General features: G+C 42.0%; 1 protein-coding gene across 1 annotated transcript in view; it reads left to right on the plus strand.

Annotated features, from left to right (window-relative positions):
* PLPPR1 (phospholipid phosphatase related 1) overlaps nt 1–17,979 on the plus strand; it is a 47,173-nt gene extending 29,194 nt beyond the window's left edge. Inside the window, exons 3-6 of the mRNA XM_029203125.1 lie at nt 4,178–4,428; nt 7,782–7,958; nt 11,906–12,037; nt 16,880–17,979. Of these exons, the coding sequence (XP_029058958.1) occupies nt 4,178–4,428; nt 7,782–7,958; nt 11,906–12,037; nt 16,880–16,912 (593 nt within the window). The 3' untranslated portion in view covers nt 16,913–17,979. The remainder of the gene's footprint in view (nt 1–4,177; nt 4,429–7,781; nt 7,959–11,905; nt 12,038–16,879) is intronic.
* The last annotated feature ends 3,163 nt before the right edge of the window (nt 17,980–21,142 follow it).

Here is a 21,142-nt window from a genome sequence, read left to right on the forward strand (position 1 = left end):
AGAGAGAGAGAGAGAGAGAGAGAGAGAGAGAGAGAGAGAGATCCCTCACTGATTATCCCTTCAGGTTGGTACTATGAGTTTCCATCTTTTTTCACTGTCATTGTTTATGTTTTAGTGGACAGTTGAGAGGTGCTCTATTAGAGGCTGTTAGCAAAGTGCCATTTTAAACTGGAAAATTATACACTTATAATTTAATATGGAATAACTGGCCTTCAGTTCAGAGGCTCCACCTAAAGTCACAGGTTCTTTGTGGCTAAAAGGAATTTATTCCTTTCTTTGCTCGCCCCACCAGTCCCTGCTAATTATTGCTCTGCAGCCTGGCTCTAGGCTTCCTAATGAAGGCCTCCTGTGTGGACTCAGCAGCAAGCAGCCTGGCTTCTGTACTTTGACCACTTCTTTGTTCGGGAGGCCTAAAGAGATCCTGATAGGAGCCCTGTTATCATTTGCCAGTACACCCGTTATCTTTGGCTGAAGATCTTTGTCGTACGCATTTCCTGCGTACGTCACTGCTTTCCCCCACTACATTCTTGGTTGAGTAAAAGGATAGAACTCTGCACTGATTCCTTGGCAAGAAGCAGATCACAGAGTTTCACCTACGTGTCGTAATTTACTCGTGATCAAAGATGCTAATTTGTCCAAAGACGTCCTGAGATCAGAGGGATCCTGGTAAAACCCTCAGAGGGGGGAAAAAGGACTTTTTTTAAAAAAAAAAAAAACACTTTCATCTTCCTCTTTCTTCATCCTTTGACTTGCCTGATGGGCGTCAGATCCTTTGAGGCCACAAAGAAGAGGCACGCTCAGGTTACCTTAGCGATCTGTATCATCAAAACAGGGACTGCAGACAACACCATCACCAGATGCCAGTCTCTGTCCTAATGCCACATTTTTTCTAGCCTCCTGGTCCTCTCAGCATTCCAATGCCCCTCACCCCTTAGGGATGTGGGAATTCACAGGTGCTTAGCCCATTCCATGCCAGAATGTATGGGTCTTGGGAGGAACCCTAGGGCTCAAACAATTTGATCCTCCCTCCAACATTGCCAGTGCAGGCTCCTGTAGTTCTGATACTGTGCTGGATGTGGAACTTCTCTAAAAGTTGTCCAGGGCTTCTGAGCTACATCCCTGGGAGGCACAGGACATGCTTCAACTTGATTTCCAAAAATCATTCTGGAGGTTTCTATTGCCCTGCCCCTGGGGTTTGACAGCCAGCATGAGGCAAGGAGCATGGGATGCCCCTTCACTCCTTCACAACCAGACCAGGCAGGGTTCTGTCTCCTTGGGAGACACCCTCAGCCTCATCTTCCCCATTCTAGGGTTTATTTTAGAAACTCAATGGTCTTATCCTATAGACCATGGCTCTTGGTTTTCCCGTCCAAGTCTTTTCAGAATTCCAAACAAAAACAGCAGTACGTGTCTCAAGCACATAGCTCTGGCAAGCCAAAAGAGCTTTACTTTTAGACTTTGTGTTTGCTATAAATCCATTCCGAAATGTGATCAGCTCCCCTGAAACAAGGAACACCGTTGGGAGCAGAGCCATAAGATAAGTAGAACCAGCTAGGGAGGGTTATAGGAATGAAAAATGTATCTGTTAAAATTTCAAAAAGATTATCTCACTTAAAGAATTTTAGACACCAAGGTAGGATATATAGACACTTTAAAAGCATCTCCTTCAAATCTTATATTGCAGTACAGGAGACCATAAACAGTGTTCTATCTGACTCTGAGGACGAAAGCAGCTCTGTTTGGCTTCGGAGGCTTGTAACAGACACACAAGGAGCTCAGGATTAACAGAGGAATAGCTGGAATTTCTTACAAAAGCCCCGTATGATCTGACATTGTCTGTGAATCACCGCTGCCGCTTCCACTGCACTTTGTTGGCATGGCCCATGCCAGGCAAGTGGAATCCCTGGGACTGCCCTTCTGAAGGTACATCAAATACACCAGAATGAAATGTTTGGAAAGCAAATGATTGTTAAGCCGTCAGGAGAAGCAGACAAAATCCAGGAGAGGCAAAGAGAAGAGGGGAAAGCAAATTTCAGCAATAATGGCACATGGCAGCAAAGTGGAAACTTGCCCATCACAGATTCACTGTGACCATGGACTTGGCACCTATCCAAGGAGCCTAGAAATCCTCTATCTCAGAAAGAATTCGCCCTGATTGGAAGCATTCTGACAAATAAAATCCCAGAGGAAGATGCTGTCACTTTTCCCTTTTCAAATCACATGTTACCCTAGTTTCCTGGAAAAGTATGTCTAGACAGACTTACTGCCCCTTGAAAAAGCCAGGGACCTGGTCTTTGAGAATCTTGCTTGAAGATGTAAAAAAATTTCTAACCAGACTTCCAGAACCTGTGGGTGAAAATTACCACGAATGATCAGTGAATGCCTACTCTCAGAGGTCAGACGCTATGAGTGTGAGCCTGCTGAAGGTATTAAAAGAGCCAGTTCTCATTCTGATAAAGCACATACTGGCAAAGCCACAAAAAAGAAAATTATAACAATCAGTACAGGTCAAAATGGAAACCGGATGAAGGTTTCAGCCAAACTTGTCTTTGCTTCTGCTCTAATGGATTGACTTTTAGGCGCTGAAGTCAGCACAATTTGCAGATTCAAGACATTGAATATGGAAGTCAAAATTGGATAGAAATTTAATTGAAAATATAGCAGATCCTTGACATTTACAAGGGTTAACGCTGCCTCTCACAGTTGCCAACTTCTCCCATAATTGAGTCGCACTTGAAAAGTCTTCTTTATCTCTTCAGATGACTTGTATGTACCTTGGCTCTGCACAGCTGCTCTTGATACATTTAACAGAAAACAGTCCACAGGTAATCTATAGATGTATGTATAGGCTTTGAAAGATCCACAGTGAAACTTCCTATAGGGAATTCTGCTTATTCATGTTCAAGCTTGTTGGGGGTAATCCTATATTCCTGTGGAATTTACCAGAGAACAGATAAAATCCAGGAAATATAGCCTACCCACGGGGTTCTTGGCCAAGCAGGCCAAGTCAGCATGGTGGGTAAAATAACGCCTTCCTCGCTCCGAAATGTCTACGTCCTAACCCCTAGAAACTGTGGATATATTACTTTACATGACAAAAAGGAATTTCTATGTGTGATTAGATTAAGGATTTTGAGATTGTCCTGGATTATTCAGGTAGACAATGTAACCTTATAAGAGAGAAGCAAGAGAGTGAGTCACGGAAAGAAACGTGACAATGGAAGCAGAGCTCGTATGATATGATTGCCGTATGATACGATTGCCGGGGAGGCAGGGGGAGAGCGGGGGCACGTGTCAAGAAATGAAGGCAAGAAGCTGGAAAAAGCAAGGAATGAATTCTACTCTGGAGCTTCCAGAAAGAACACGGTTCTGCCAACACTTTGATTTTAGCCCAGTGAAACCTATCTTGGACTTCTGACCTCTGGAGCTGTAAAACAATACGTTTATGTTGGTTTAAGCCACTCTGTGGTAATTTGATACAGTCAACAACATTCATCTTTAACTCTTCCTCCTCCCTTTCTGTTTCCAACATCAAATGAAACATCCAATTCAATCAAGGTTTCTAGAGTGATCCTTTTCCCTCTTTTAGGGACGACTCTCTAACAACCTCATTCTCTCACCTGCCATGATAACTCCTCCAAGGAGTATCTGCATTTCCAAAAGGACCAGGGGGAAGATATTTTCTACAGAAGGAAAGAGAACTAATGTTGAGTAACTACTTAATGCCAGGCACGCAGCAGGTGTTTTGCACATATTTTATTTCATCTTTCCAACTCCTTTCTGAGGTATCACTCCCCCCAACCACTTTGTGATAAGGGTACCAAGATTCAGAGAAGGTCAACAATGTACACTGTGAACGAGTCACCAAAGGTGGGTCTGGAGCCCAGCTCTACATGACTCCAAAATTCAAATTCTTTCCATTAGCACATGCTGCTTCTAATTTACTTATACAAAATAATGAAATGCTAACAGCAGCGTGACTGTACCAATTTGGAAGAAACAGTGGTTTGGGAAGCAGGCACCACTCCCTGGAAAGATAAAGGTGAGGGGACAATTTGACTCTGGGGAGAACCTTTCTGATAGGTTGTCATGGACTCTCAGCGCTGTTTTTCTCTCAGGGACAAAACCAATCGATGGGGTATGTCACCTTTCCTAATTATTTTAAATCTCCTCATAGGGGTATTTGCTTTTGGACTTTTTGCTACTGATATTTTTGTAAACGCCGGACAAGTGGTCACGGGGCACCTGACGCCGTACTTCCTGACAGTGTGCAAGCCCAACTACACCAGCGCAGACTGCCGGGCTCACCACCAGTTCATCAACAACGGGAACATCTGTACTGGGGACCTGGAAGTGATAGAGAAGGCTAGGAGGTCCTTTCCCTCCAAACATGCTGCTCTGAGCATTTACTCCGCCTTATACGCCACGGTGAGTATGACCCACGTGGAGTTTTGGCTGTGATGGGTCTCTCCGCCACCCTCCCCCCCATTCTTTCATTACTTCTGGTGACTTTTAAGTTCATGTTACAATATGTTTCTCCTTTATTATATCATGCTGTTGCCCCCACCCTCAACATCCCAATTTAAGACCTGCCAGAGGATGTTAATTCTGGCAAGACTGTTGATAATCACTTAGTCATATACTCCCATTTTACAGATGCAGAGACTGAGGCCCAGAGAATAGCTAAGAACACAGAGTCAGAGCAGAGGCCCAGGCTCCTGGCACCGGGTATAGGGTTCTTTCACTGCCCAGAACAGCACTCTTTGCCAAAGCTTTGGTTGTTTCTAGAACAGCACACATTTCTCACACTTGTCTACAAATTTGCAGATGTGTGCCTCGTGTGAACGCCTGCCCGGGCAGTGCGGCAAACCCGGATAAAGACATGGCTTTCCTCTGCTCCTCCTAATACTCTTCATCACTTTGCCAGGACAGATGGGTGATCCTAAAAGACCCCCAACACCCACAAGTTTACTTCTCACTGTTCCCTAGGTCACACAAATTTTGACTGCCCCCACTGGGGTATAATATTCTAAACTTTTTGCTCTCATCACAGAGAAAGCCCAAAGTGTGTCCCACATCTTAAAATAAAACAAATGATGGTGTCCATCTTTTTTTCCTGCTCTTTAATTGCATCCACTTTGGAAATGACTTCACTTCACCTTTTTCTGACCTCTGTTTCCTTAGAACCAAGCGTACAGAAGTAGAGGGATCAGTGCAAAGGTTCCACTCCTGGATATCATGTGTATTTACCTGTGGATGAGTGACTATTGCTGAAAACACCCCTTTTCCTTCAACTTATTTTATATTCAGGGTGTGACTAGTCTAGTGATTCTCAGTGAAAGGTGAGGTAGGAGGAGGCAGAGGAAAGACCCCTTTTCAAACTACGCAGTCTTCCCAGAGACTCTGGGTGTGCGCTCGCCCCACCCCCAGGGAGCATGTTCCCTCTCATTCAGCGACAGTCACTGCACTCCCTACTGAGTCTGCTTCCGATGGAAGTGTGTCCATGCCATCGCCCCAAATACATACATTCAGGGTGGAGTAAAGGTGACTGACTACAGGTCTGGTCCACTTAGTAGAGTTTGAAAGAAATTGCTGAATATTCTCTTTAAAACAATGGCGCTTTTTTGTCCAATTTATAGGATAACATCTGTAGGATCAATTTTCCAAAATAAGTCTAATTATTTCTTTTAGATCTACTCTTTAATGAATACATATCAAAAGTGATTTCAGCTACCCCCATATTAAGGAAACATGAACATAAATAATACAGAAGTCTGATTTACAAACAGACCAGTTTAGCTCAGTGAGGTTTCTTGGCTTTACTGCCCACCCCCCAAAAAAATCTACACCAGGTATTTTTTAAACAAAGTCTTTTCAGGCATTTGGCATAGTTTCCAGTTTTCAAAATAATCGCTTTGTATCTTAGATTATCTAGGACCTAAGTTATATGAAGCAATGTACTCTTGCACCTTTTTCTGTATTTTCATCAAACTCAAGTCATTGTTGTATGAAATCAATTTTTACAACACCATTATAAAAATAAATCTGTTACTCATCAAAAAATACTGTCTCGTCAAGTGAGATATAAATTTCTCTTGGGAAGAAAGAAGTTATCTTACTCAGAATAGATGCTTATATAGCACGTTTTCAAGGATTCAGATATAATCCAATTCAAATCATGCCCCACAGACAGACTAATCAGAAACCCTGATACAAGATTCCAATTGTGTAAACATTTTCCCGAGCCCCTATTATGTGTGCTTTCAGAAATTACTCAACAAGGATTTCCTAAGTACTAGTTAATGCTGTGAAGAATACTAACTAACCACAGGCCCATGTTATTAATAGTTTGTAATCTTGGGCTTCCCTGGTGGCGCAGTGGTTGAGAGTCCACCTGCCGATGCAGGGGACACGGGTTCGTGCCCCGGTCCGGGAAGATCCCACATGTCGCGGAGCAGCTGGGCCCGTGAGCCATGGCCGCTGAGCCTGCGCGTCCGGAGCCTGTGCTCCGCAACGGGAGAGGCCACAACAGTGAGAGGCCCGCGTACCGCAAAAAAAAAAAAAAAACAGTTTGTAATCTTATAGTAAAGATTTATAAAGGCTTTAATTAAAAAACAATATAGAAGCATAAAAAACTAAATTTAAATATATCTAGTATAGATGTTAAGTGACATTTCCTACACAGCCTCAGAATGGTGTAATGATATGCTCTAATTTATGTAACTCTGATCTAACCACAGTTTTATTACATGTAACAAAGAAAATCCCATCTTCCTGTATTCACACCAGCGCTGAAGGATCATTCTAGGAAATTAAGTTTCCACTGTAATACTTTAAAATGCATCTGTGTGAACTTACATGTGCTCAGGCCATACAAGCACACCATAGATTGTAATAAGTATTGGCATACCATTTTTCTGGGTTGCAAACTCATTTAGCACACTTGCTAAGAAGCGATGATAGATCAATTACGCCCTCTAGTGGTTTCTTGTAACCACCACCAAAGGTTGTGTAACAAAGTATTTACTTGTTTGAAAGAGGCACATCTTCCTAACTCTGAGCCGCAAGGGACACATTTGGTAACTGAGCCTATGAAATACTTAGGAGTCTTACCCAGCTCCTCACAATGGAATAAGAACAACCTACAACTCACATGTCATAAGTTGCATCATCCTTTACTTACATCAGGACTTCCCAAATTTTTATATGTCGTGGCCCACATAGAAAATTTTATTTTAAAACATGCTGGAGTAAATGAATGGATAGGGCTGATCCAGCTATCACAAGGATTGTGAGAATCAACTTCCCAGCACAACTGAGACGTATTTATGTGACAGGCTGGTTTGGAAGTTCTAATTCAGTCAATTAACTAATGCTTTTATATTCATTGAAAGTGTGAAGAATCCGCTAAGATTATGGGGGACGCAAAAAGTGAAATGTATTGCCACTCACCTACCTGGTCTTCTCCATAAAATTAATTCTCATAGAAGATTTATTTGGCATCTGAGATTCTTATCTGGGTTTCCTAATACCCCAAGTGATTCTTTAGTTTGTTGCATAAAAACTGCATGCTCTGAACCTGATTATTATGCAGTCATTCATGTCACTGTAATTTCTGTTCCCATGCCCACCAGAATACAAAGCACCGAGACCCATGTACATTCATTCGTCGTTCTTGCTTTGGTGCAGGCCCGTTTGTGTGTGGTGTATGTCCATGCCTGTGTGTATATACACCGTATGCAGAGGCTGCCAGTCACTCCCTGGTCTCTGTCCTAATCTAGATGTACATCACAAGCACAATCAAGACGAAAAGCAGTCGACTGGCCAAGCCGGTGCTGTGCCTCGGGACCCTCTGCACAGCCTTCCTGATGGGCCTCAACCGGGTCTCCGAGTATCGGAACCACTGCTCCGATGTGATCGCGGGCTTCATCCTGGGCACTGCTGTAGCCCTGTTTCTGGTAGGTCAGCTTCCCTCTACTTTTTTCCCTGCTGGTGCCCTCTGAAGGGCTGCCCAGGATCCTGGCAAGTCAGGCTCCCCAGACTCCAGTCTAAGTCCAAGGTCCTCTGGCCCCAACCTTGTGAGTTGCAGTTACTCGCCAAGTACCCTGTGCCCTTTCTTTCAGAAGTATGACTGCATATTCCCCCTGTGCGTCAGGAGTAGGATGGCTTCAGGAAGGACGGCTTGCTCCACTTGCCTCAACCCCGGCCTTGGGGCTGGGCAGAAGCAATTTAGCATACCTTCAAACCATGATTCTCTAAATACTTGTTCAGGACGTACTGGGAGCATAAGCTAAGTGTTGCTTGGGGGAAGAACAGAGAACGGAATATTGACGCAAGCAGGCAGCTCCTTCTCCAGCATTTCAAGAAACTCCACTCTGGCCCAGACTTGCATATCCCACTCAGAAATATGAAAACCCTCAGCTAACCACACCCAGACTTTTTAGGGGGACTCTTATCTGAACATGCCTCTTGGGCATCTCATTTCCACTGTAAGTGGCCTCTCAACGGCATAATACTTCCTGGAGAAGGGTTCTGGTTAACTTTTATTGCTTTTTTAAATCTTTACAGATTTGAGGTATGATAGGCATACAATAAATGGCATAGAAAGTGTATAATTTGACCAGTTTTGACCTACAGATAACATCCTTCTCTCCCACCCTTCCTTTCCCTTCATTCCTAAGCAACCACTGATCTTCTGTATTAGATTACCCTAAGATTTAATATTAATGGAATCATACAGTATGTATTTTTTATCCTGGCATCCTTTACCCAGCATAATTATTTTGATATTTATCCATGTTGTAAGCATGTTATCAGCAATTCCTTTTTCTTGCTGTGTAGTATTCCATTGCATGGGCATACCATAGAGGTTCAGCTTTAAAAATTATCTTCAAGGATTTAAAATATACCCAGAAGGGATTTCTCTGGTGGCGCAGTGTTTAAGAATCTGCCTGCCTATGTAAGGGACACAGGTTCGAGCCCTGGTCCAGGAAGATCCCACATGCTGTGGGGCAACTAAGCCCCTGTGCCACAACTACTGAGCCTGTGCTCTAGAGCCCACGAGCCACAACTACTGAGCCTGCATGCCACAACTACTGAACCCGCATGCCACAACTACTGAGCCTGTGCTCTAGAGCCCACAAGCCACAACTACTGAGCCCGCATGCCACAACTACTGAGCCCGCATGCCACAACTACTGAGCCCGCATGTCTAGAGCCCGTGCTCCGCAACAAGAGAAGCCACCACGATGAGAAGCCCTGCACCGCAATGAAGAGTGCCCCCCACTCGCTGCAAGTAGAGGAAGCCCGTGCACAGCAACGGAGACCCAATGCAGCCAAAAATAAATAAAATAAATTTATAAAATAAAATAAAACACACCCAGAAGGATTTACAGTAAATCACTAGGCCTGCAGATGTTGTGCATGAAATCAATCTCCTAATAACATTCAGCAGGCCTCCCCGAGGAGACAGAAGCCATCACAGCCTGGATGTCCTTCCTCCCTTTCTGTCCTTTCTGGTCCAAGGCACATGTTAAGACTAACATCACACGCAGATAGGTTTCACAGGCCTATGACCTAACTTCTCCTTGTCCTACCCCTTCCATACGGGGATTCTGTATGTATGTCCTCCCCAACATACAAAATGCACATATGCCTCTCCCAACCTCTAACTCAGAGTTTCCCAATATTCTTACCTGCTCAGATACACACAGAAAATGCTCGCATTTACTCAGAACATTAACTGGCAAGCTCCATTTGAATTCAAAATTATTTTTAATGGATCCAGTCTTTCTGTCTAAAGTAAATGATGAGGGACTTAAATGCAAATTCTCTGGGTGAAGCAGCAGGAAAAGTGGTGCTGAGATGATCCTGAGATGTTGAGCTCTCAGAAGGTATTTCCCTGAGGGTGCTTTTTAAAAGGGGGAGAGAATACAGGTGACTTCAAGAGAAGAGAGGATTTTACAGAGATCAATAGTACATAAGTGAAGGCTGGAACTCCAAAGGAACACTTTTGCTGTCCCCATCAGTCCTGGATCCAGCTCAACCCCAGCTAAAGAGAAAAAGCGGTACTGACTGTTCCAAGCAATTTCATGGGGTCAAAAACTTTGTGTTTGCCGAGGCCCCATACACAAATTCTGCTTTAACATTAAACTTGTGTTCTCTCAGTAACTTGCAGCCCTCTTTCCTACCACTTGGTTACTGTTAAGTCTTGTATTGCCTTCCCAATTGATGATGAATGTCAAAATTTGTTTTCCACAAATGATCTTTATGTAAGACCCACACCTGCTGTTGAACGGGTCTGGTAGGAGGCAGGCCACACTGTCCCCCACTGTATCTGCATGTACACACCTCACGTATACACTCGCCAAGCTGGGAAATGGGAGAAGCGGACCTTGTAGAAGAGAACGGAAGCGTTCCAAAGCAGAGACTTGGAGGAGGCCGAAAAAGGGGAGTCTGAACAGGAGCATATTCGTGGCCTGTGTTCATTATGGTTTTGTGTTTCTTATGAAGATGAAATTGGGGGAAGGGGAAGGAAGTTAGTTGAACAATTACTACATGCCCTACACTTTATATACACCAAATCATGAGCTCCCAGGACAACCCTAACAATGTTTTTTACTGAGGTAACTTTGGTTTATAATGTATGTTTCATGTGTACATTATAATTTGACGTCTGTATACAGATGCTCACCCCCAAAAGTCTACTTTTCATCTGCCACCATATAATTGACCCCCTTATCCTATTTTGCCCTCCCCCCACACCCCCTTCCCCTCTGGTAACCACCAATCAGTTCTGTGTTTGTTTTGTTTATCTTGCCCTAACAGTATTCTTATCCTCATTTTATAAAAGAGGAAAGTGAGGCTCGCGGATAAGTAACTTGCCCAATGGCCACCCAGCCAGTAAGCCAGGAATCTGACCTGCTCTCTCCAACCCCAGAGCTCCTACACCCTCCACTTCTCCCATTTCCTGAATGGGGGAAGTTTAAGCAGAGCTGGAGAGTAAGGTGGAGGAGAGCCAGGTAGAGAATACTCATGTGAATGTTCTGTGGGGTTTGAGGAGCTACAGGAAAGATTCAGAGGCACTGGATATAGAAAACACGATGCAGAACAATGGAAGAGAGTATGGAAAGAGACAGAAGATGGTTAGAACAGACTCAGTTATGAAGCGGCCTCAGTAGGAAATAAAGACAAGTGGGTAGTAATTTAGAGAGGGAGTTTTAATGGAAGCAATAGAAGTGCCACTAATAAATGATGTGACTTTGCTAAGTAACTTAAGGGTAATCATCTTAGGTAAGAGTTAAAGACCAGCTAACATTGCATTTTTGCTGTATGTTTGGCACTTGTTAAGAGGCAAAATCCTATAGCGGTGGTGTGATTTAGAGGCTATGGAGTTTAAATCTGTGTAACCTTGGGCAAGTTATCTAAATTCTCTGTGCCTCCTTATCTAAGTTGGAGAGGATAATAGTACCTCCCTTCTAAGATTGCTGAGTGGATTAGATGAAATAAGGTAAACCCTCAGGACAGTACCAGACACATAAGTGGCCCTCAGTAAATGTTAGCTGTTATTATGAGGTGCTTTACATTCATCGGGTCTTTTAATTGTTGTAAATCTATGAGGTAGGTATTATTCCCATTTTTACAGGTGAGGAAACAAGCTCAGTGGGGGTAGACTGAGCATCCCTGGCCATCTGGTGATCAAACAGATGCTCCCTCAGCACCTAGAATGTGCTCAGCAGGCAGCAGGCAGCCTGAACCATGCCCCAGGTCTTTCCACGGTCCCTACCCACTGGCTCACAAGTCACTATGCAACGACATTCTAAGGGGGAAGGCCTGCCACCCGCAGAGATGGCCAGGCATTGACAGCCGCAGTCTGACCCCAATCTTTTTTCCCCTCATCCTGCAGGGAATGTGTGTGGTCCATAACTTTAAAGGAACACAAGGATCTCCTTCCAAACCCAAACCCGAGGACCCCCGTGGAGTACCCCTAATGGCTTTCCCAAGGATAGAAAGCCCTCTGGAAACCTTAAGTGCACAGGTACAGTAAAGTGGTTTTAGCAAACCAAACCCGGAGGCTCCAGGCCTGTTATCTTGGAGGTCAACTAATCCATTTCTCTACTGAAAACAGGACATAACTGAATCCACCCAGCAACAATAAAAATCTGACATGAAGGCCCTCAAGAACTTCACAGCTTCCCTCAATTAATCCTGTATTCCTTCCAGGGCTTGGCCCTTCCTCAGGAAGCTCTTAGTCATGTCTAACTTAAACCCCAACTGCTTCAGGATACCTTGACCTCCAATGTAGTAACACACTTGTGAAATTTACACCAACCCTTGTGGGAGGCCAATTTGATTTAGTAACTAGGACAACATTTGGAAAGAGATGCTTTGTTAATGTGTGGCAGCACATTAAGAAAGGTAACTAAGTATCCTTTTGGATCTGTTTTGATGACCATCAAAAATTCAATGCAACAGTACCAACTGATCACTTATTTACACCAGGACCTTGCTTCATGCCAGAGATGAATAACTAGCCACATAGTCCTGTGCTCAAGGAACTCACAGATGATCAGGAAAGGTGTATGTAAATCAGTAATCATAACATGGCATGCTGAATCAGATACACGAAGCACTTTGTGAACACAGATGAAGAAGAAATTTATTCTAAGGCAGGGAAAGCCACGGAGAAGACTTGCCACCTGAAATGAGCCCTGAAACATGGTATAAAGCACTGACTTTTGCCTGAGACAGTTGCTAGGTGCTTTACAAATATATTTTTATTTGAACAAAAACTTACTGAATCAGTAGTATAATTCCCATTTCACAGATCGAGAGGGATATGAAAATAGCAACAGTAAATTTCTTCCCCAAGCCACATAGCCAGCAAGTGGGAAAACTGGCGTGAGTAGCTCTTTAAGCAGACAGAATGGGGATAACTAATAATAAAACAGGGTTTTTATATCATGACACGTTTGTCATGTAGCTGAGTCCTGCTAAAGTGTTTATTTTCTGTAATAGTCTATCTCGAAATCTTGTTGTATTTGGCATTTCCTTACTAAATCATTTTTACAGAGTGCAAGAGAAGCAAATCTCCTCCCACTGGAATTATCATGTACTTCCTATCGATATAGTATAAAATATTTCACTCTTTAAAGAGTAACTATCAGACATCTGAGAAACTATCCTACTTCTTTTCACATTTAATGAAGTCTAATTTTATTAATGAACCAGAAAAAAAAAAGCTATTTCCACCTTGGGAAAAATATTTAGGGCTCTCCATTAAACCCAGTGCCAAGTATTTTGTTCGTTTTCCCTTCACCTGTATTAAGGTGAAAATTTTGACTTGGTCCAATTAGAAATAACATAGTGAAAATTTTACTACTGATTTATTTATATGTAGCCAGTTAATGCAGGTTGAATGACGAATTAGCTAAATAATAAAACCACGTAATGAAATGGTGAAATAGACTCTCCCTAGTTTTTCTTCCCTGATTATCTTCTTGTACCTGGTGAGGTCAGAGTGGTTCCCTCTATTTTTTGAGATGAAGCAACTAATGACAAAGGTGAATTTGAAAAGTAAGCTGAGATGTTTGCCAAGTTCCACAAACATATCAGTCTGTCCTTGTAAATGCTGTCGACTTTACCCGGAATGTCCTGGTCAAAGAGCACCCTGTTTCTGCCCCATCCTTTTACCCAGCACTGCTCAAGCATCACCTTCTGTCTGAAGCCTTCTCCAGAATTCTCTCTTCTCTCTCAGGACCAGTAGTAGTTGACCAGGCCAAGAGACATCCAGGCCATGTTTTGGGGGATTCTACTTACATTGAAAAATGAAGTGCCAACCTGATTTCAAAACCTGCTATTCACAATATAGATTTTAAAAATTCTTTAAAAATATGTATTAGTTTATTATTCACTACAGGCAGTAGTTGAACTTTTCAAATCTGTCCATGTATCTTTATTTCCATGTATATCTCCTCATCTGGGCACAATTTGAGGCCTTCTGTGAATACCAGGCTTGGGTCAAAGAGACCCCAGGGCCCCAGGTGTGACTGCCCCTCACAATTAATGTCAGTAATCCCCTCATATCTGCCTCCCACAAGGACTGAGAGATTAAGTATATGAACCAGGTCTTTCTTACTCTCTATATTTCCTGGCATTCACTAGGGGTGAAATAAATATGTGATAGATGGACAGATGCAAGCCAGAACCAAAACCTGAACTAGACCCTCTAGTCAAAACTGAGAACCTAAAACTGGGCTCTAGTCAATATCTGAAACTCCATGGTAAATAGAAGTTTATGAGTAATGATGAACAGGACTTCTGCAGGCTAGTCAAAATAAAGCTACAGGAAGCCGGATGGAAAGTATTGCCTCCTACGTGATGCCTTCCATACTAGTTGTGCAATATTCAAGTAACGAAGCATCTGCTTTCCACATGGGTACTTAGGAGGATATACCCTTTATTTGTGGGTCAAGAAGAGAAAATGAGCATTTATTGCAAGCCCTCACATTCAGTCCTTACAATAATCCTGCAATTTGCATTATTATTCGACTTTATAGATGAAGTAAGGCAAAAAGAGTTTAAGTAACATGCTGAAGGTCACCCGGTCAAGATTAAGACCCAGGCCCATCTAATTCCAAAGGCCCTAAAAAAAAAAAAAAAAAAAAAAGGCCCTGCTTGCTCTTGTACACCACATGGCCTGACGTTTAAGGAAAATTCCATTTTGAAATCTACAACTCTCAGCATTGAATATGGAAACACGCTCTAGGGGACAGTGTGTGTGAGCTGAGCTGCACAGGGCTGGCAGAGTTTACACTGAGCTACACCTCTTCCAAAATAAATATGCCCTGTGTTTTCCCCTGTGGGCGAGGGCTTCCTGTGCAACAGCAGCAGCCATGGCTTCTACTAGAAGCTGCTCCTTTGTAATTTCTGGGATAGAGCCATCTTCCCGGGAGGGGGATCTGAGAGAAGATATGAACCTGTCTTTAAAGCACACATTCTCACATGTGAAGTCCATCCAGCTGTTCAGAGCACCTCAAGGAGAAGACTGTCTAGCTGGGGAGGGAACGCCCTCACCCTCCCTTCCCTTCTTCCAGAGACATCCTTTCCCCTTTGCCACACGGAGCCCCAGAGCTGCAGTGTTCTTTCCTACTCTCCAAAAGACCAACTCAAATTTGAGTATTTGCCTTCTGTGGTTGAGACGGTACATTTTCTAAAATCTTTCCCCAATACTAAAGAGAAACCAGAAAGTAAAAAATTACAGAATCCAAACGAAACAAAAATGGTCGAGTTTCCAAAGCATTATTTTGTGATGCAACAGAGCTGTTGTATCCTAGAGAGACCAGCTCTGAGCTATCCTCGTCCTGTGGCCTCACACCCACTTTCACCTGCGTAATCAAGCTTAGCGTTGAGCAACTGTGTCTTTGCTGAACACAGTTTATATTAACAGAGAAATGAGAGATGAGCCAGTGTGTTAACTCACTGTGTGTGGTATAAAGTCTCCCGTGTCTCCTGATGGGGGAGGGGCGATATAGGGGGGAGATGATATTTTTTTCTTTAACAAAAAAGAAGGATCCATCTATCTCAAGACTCAGATGCCTATGACCTTATTCCAGAAGATTCTGATTCAGCCATTCTGGGGTGCAAAGCCATATAAGAAAATAGTCCCAGAGGGATTCTAATGCTCGCCACCCCTTGATTTAGAACTAGTGATATTATAGACTTCAAATTATAAATAGAAAAATGAAAAGACTCGGAGAGTTAAAGAAATCTGCCCAAAGTCACCCAGTTAGTTATCTTAGGCTGTTAAACTACTTTATCTTTACCACCCACTTTTAAATGGACTCTTATAAACATATAAATGACCAAATTATTGACCAAAAGTTTAAAAAAGAAAGCATATTATAAAAGTAAAAACATAAACTTTTCACATTATGGCAAGAAATATAAAAACCTCAATTTTCACAAATATAGGAGATAAAAGAACCTTGAAAAATATGGAATATTCAGTTTCTAAAATTCATAGTTGAACTCTCAAGAATATACATCTCTAGTGTCCTAAAAACAAACAGGAATCTGGAAACCCATAATGAATTAGATCTAAAGCCACCATTTCTTAAGGTATTTACCAATCCCGTAGACTGGAAGTTTTAAGTTCAAACAAAAGAGAAAGACTTGGGCCTGAAAAAAGGTGGGATTATATATAAGTTATATAAAACCAAAGACATAAGGTTTATTATGAACAAACCATATAAAGAAAAATTAATGGAACTACAAGGAAAAGTGGACGAAGCTGCAATCATAGATTTTAACCCTTCTCTCGGTAATAAGCAAATGAAATATAGTAAAAGACGATTAATAAAGTTGATCTAAGGCACATATATAATCCTTCTCAAAACACACAAAACGTTTAAAACAGACCACGTGCAAGGCTATAAAGCAAATCAAGAAACTTCAAAAGCATCTAGATAACATTCTCTGGAAATTCAAAGACTTTAAACCAAAAACCCCTGTGCATCCGAAAATATTAAACTCATTGCTCTGGAACTCATGACTCGGAATATATCATATGGAAATTTTTCAAAGATTAGAACTGTTCAAAATTAAAGCCACAATGTTAAAAAAAAGATGTGGGATGAAGCTAAAGTTACTTTTAGATCTTCAAATGTTTCATAGAATATAGTTAAGTATGATATAAGACATGGTCTTATTTGGGTTGAAAATCAGGGAAGTTTTAATAGAAGAGGTAACAATTCGAGGGTCCTTGGAAGAGCATGTCAGGGAGTGGGAACAGAATGAACTTGAGACAGGAAAGCAAGAGGATATTCTGGGGAGAATGTGTGCATGAGTCAACTAAGGTTTTATCTGCTTGTGTTCGCAGAATCACTCTGCCTCTATGACTGAAGTTACCTGAAACGGCTGACGTGTCACAAGCTGCTTTTTTTTTTTTTTTTAAATCACCCTCCAATTCGATACTTCAAGGCACACAGTTACTTGATGTCAAACTGTGAAGACAAGTATTATGTTTATCTAGTTAGAGGCTAATGTTTTGTACATTTTTTGTATGAGGAAGTGATGTAGCTTGCCCTGATTTTTTTTTTTTTTTTAGTCAGCTTTAATATATTTATGCCAGAATTTTAAACAAAATTTTCTTCTTCAGGTGTGCATTGAAGAACCACATTTATTCAATGGTTGATGTTGTTTTGTGATATTTGTACACAAACCTTCTTTTCTCAGTTTTATAGACACTGAAATGAAATAATTCACTTTAATCTTTTATTATCACAGTTGCTGCCTCCTCCAGAATTTTTGAATTTAAAAATAAACTTCTGAGTTGCAGGGAAGACAATGTTGGTTTATGGTAAATCGCAAGATCAATTGTGTAGAAAGAAGTATTGCTTTGAAAAAGAACTTTTTCTGATTCCTTAACATGTGATTGCATTCTAAGTTAAAGTAACATATTAATAAAATCACCTAAGTTACATAAACAATGGCAGGAAATCCTGGATTTGAGGACTGTTGGGTATGATTCTTAGGTAATGGCCTCTCCTGGTTAAGAAATTCAAGATCTTTCTGCAATTATGTCTTTGGGCTGGCAGGTGACACTGCAGCCTTCTTTCCCAAAACACTGCCAGTACCAGCGTCCCCTGTCAACTCAGTTTTCTAGATCATATTGTATGGACTTTATATGAAAATGAATATTTTACAGTTTGCACAGTATTATTTTGCAGAAAGGGTATCAGAGCATCTACAACCTAGAGCCCCAGAGCAACAGCTTGACTTTGCGGCTTTTAATTGTTCTAGAATTTTAACTGCATCACATTTTTCTAGCATGGTAATAACTAATGTGTAACTTCCTTGAGAGCGGGCGCTCCCTTGTCTGTATCTATCAGAATGTTTTCTCGACACTTCCACGTTGGTTCTTCTTAGCTTTTTTTGTACATATTTTTTTTCTAAAGAAAAAAGTTATCACAAAATGTATCTTGGCTCGTGTCCTTTGTTTGAAACTTCATCCACTGGGCAAAGGTATTTGAAGAGTCACAATGACGTGACCTCAATAAGTGTTTATCCTCCTCAGTTCCAGGCCTATGGGATCAATCCTAATAGAGGCATGACTGATATGTCCTTTCATGAAGGAGTGTGTGTTTAGACAAAAGAATTCTTGAAATTAAGACACTCGGAGGCACATTCTGGATGCCTAGCAAGCCACCTTTGTCTTCAGCTTGCCCATAGATACTTCTAAGGTGTCAGTAAAAAGTCAGAATCATTTTTAGGAAAAGTTACCTCTGCTAAAACTCATCCCCCATCTCATTCAGGCCTAAACTTATTTGCACTTACATGTATATACACTCACACACATCTTTTGAGTGAAGTCTGACTAAAAGTTGGGAAAGTGGGCAAGAAAGGAAAGTGTTGAAAGCCCTACTCATCCCCGATGCTACGTCACAACCATAATCTGGTTGTTCAAAACAAGGAACCCAGAGAAGCTGTGATGACCCCAAGGCGGTGCTATACACGTCAGCATTGATATTAGAATCCAGGTCTGACCAACTCCAAATTCCATTCTTTCCACTACACCAAAATGTCTGCAAACCAAGTCCACATCTTTTCAGAGGTTTTTCAATGTCATCTACCTACTTAGGTATTAGAGTATAATTAGATGGTGTAGCTGACCAAAGCACATCATGAGAAAGATGCATTCTAGTTATGAGAAGGAATAATTTGTAAGCTCTGAGGCTTCCAATCTTGTATAAACTACCTAAGTATAATGTTGCCCAACTTCAGAGTGATTCATCTTCTAAATATATAATTTTTTAATAATGGCAATGAGAGCTCAGTTTCATTGTTCATAAGACATTCTGAAAAATACTGGCAGACTCTATTGATTTTACATTGCCCATCTCTTATCACAATGGGAGACCATCTAAATATCTACCAGATATGGCATTTCCAAGAACATAAGTTGACCAAGTGAGGGTTACCCTTCTCCTCTTTTCTCTGGTTTCGATCTGGAAGAACCAATTAGAAGTGTTCTGAGATCTCTGGCCACAGACTCCAGTTTCCTGGCCTTGATATGTTATTGATGACTTCAGTGAGGGATGCTCCACAGGACACGACACTGGGGCACTTGGAACTAAGGACCATCTCTGGGCTCACATCCCTGGGATGACGGAGCCAGTCTGATTCCTCCCATTATGACAAGGCAACCTTAGTGATACCCCTGATTTAGCCCCAAGTCATTTCACTGGCTTCACATTGATCTTGGAAGCCTGCCATTTGAGATTCATTTCATAAGGCTAGAGACCCCCCACATGGGCCTTTTACCCAGGACAAAGCCCTCTGTGTAAGTAGGAGGAGTGGTCACTATCACCTCAGGATGAAATCTGCAATGAGCTTTTCTTCCTCTTTTTAAAGAAAGCCCAGAGGAGCCTGAGAAGTCTGACTCACTGTGAGAGGGAAGCAGGAAGAAACAAAAGAAAGGCTGATATAGTGTGTGGACATAAGCAATTTCATGAGACTGTTAGCCCCTGAGGATATTTATGACATCTTTCAGTTCTTTGATTCTGCACCCAGAATAGGATCTGACAGAGCCAAGTCTGTCAAATAGACAGGTTCCAGGGTTCCACTTAATTTGTCTGAAGGAGACTGTGACTCACTTGGAAATAAAGAGAATTTTGCATGGGGCCTGAAGGTAAATGAAAGATAAGTGTATTTAGATACAGAAATAAGCGTGAGGAAACTGCACTTAGCAGTTATGAAGATGTGGGTGCCTCTCTTGGTAAATTCTAGAGCTCTCTCTAATTAGACTATAATAGACAGAAGGACTGTATGTAGCTCCAGTGAATCAGAAATGCAAGCAGGCATAATCCCATATACAGGAGGAGGAGCAGACATTATTGGTATGATTTAAAGAGCAGAAGAGACAGGAATAGCATTTTTGTTTCCAATAAATTGCCTTGACTTCCCTATTATATGCAACTACCAGAACTTCGAGGGTGTTTAAGTGTCTTGGAGGCACACACAAATACCAGATTGCCCTAGTTCGTTGTAAGGAGGTTGCCTTAAGTCTGTTACGCTATTCTTGCCCTGCTGAACTCAAGATGTGTACTAGAACTTGTCTGTTATTTACTGTCATCCCTTCTACTATCATGGGAATTTTGGAATGAACATCAAATCTCTTGCTTGCATCCTAGTTCTTGGTCCAAATATCCCAGGATTGAGTGATACAATCATTCAACAGGTATTTAGTGAGCATCTATTATGTGTCAAGAGTCATGCCAAGAACTGGGAATATGCAACAAAATTAACCTACTTCTCACCCTTATGGAATTTTGGGTCAAGTGGAAGAAAAGGAGGACCACAAAACATTTAGTGCTTTGAAGGGAGACCTAATTTAGATAGGGCAAGTGTTATGTCTTCTTTAAAGTGACATACACATTACAATGAGTTGGAGATGAATAGACAGAAAGTAGCCAAGAGAGCAGCATGTACAAACGTCCTGGGGCAAAAATGAGTTTTACACATGTGAAGAACTGAAAGAAAGCCAGCGTGACACCCACTATCGGGTACCATTCCAGGGGAAGTTTAGGGCCTGAGGCCCCCTACCTTTTGCCGAGTCCTTTGTGGGGGTCCAGCTCTTCTCTGTGTTAAGACAGCCGCCAGCAGAGTGGCCTGTTGTTTCATTCTCCATTGTTCCTTTTCCCTAAACATGGTCCCTGCCATTAAAAATTTTAAAGGCAATTTCAGCAAGCTAAGACATAGGCATTCCTAAAGCCCCTTCCTAAAGCCCCTTCCACCTTCTGCATTTTCCTTTGTGTATTAGAGGCCCTCTGACCAATAAGTCATATTAACCATCTTTAAATTCTCTGGGCCTCAGGGGCTGTATCTGTATACGCCCATAGGCTTTAAAGATCCTCTTTAGAAATTCTGAAGGCTCCTCATTCCGTTTCTGCATTCCCTCCTGTGCTTCATTAAGGCTTCTTTGTTTCGGCCCCATCTTCACAATCCTGCAAGAATGCAGTCTCCATAATGTCCAAGTTTGGGCCTATCCCCAGCATCACATCCCAGTTAGGATGCATTGCTGGTTCAGCTGTGCTGACAGCAGCCTGTATCGGGCCGCCAGGGGTTTCTGAATGAAGCTCAC

This window comes from Monodon monoceros, unplaced genomic scaffold (genome assembly GCF_005190385.1).
Source record: "Monodon monoceros isolate NGI ecotype Baffin Bay Population unplaced genomic scaffold, NGI_Narwhal_1 Super_Scaffold_5, whole genome shotgun sequence".
NCBI lineage: Eukaryota > Metazoa > Chordata > Mammalia > Artiodactyla > Monodontidae > Monodon > Monodon monoceros.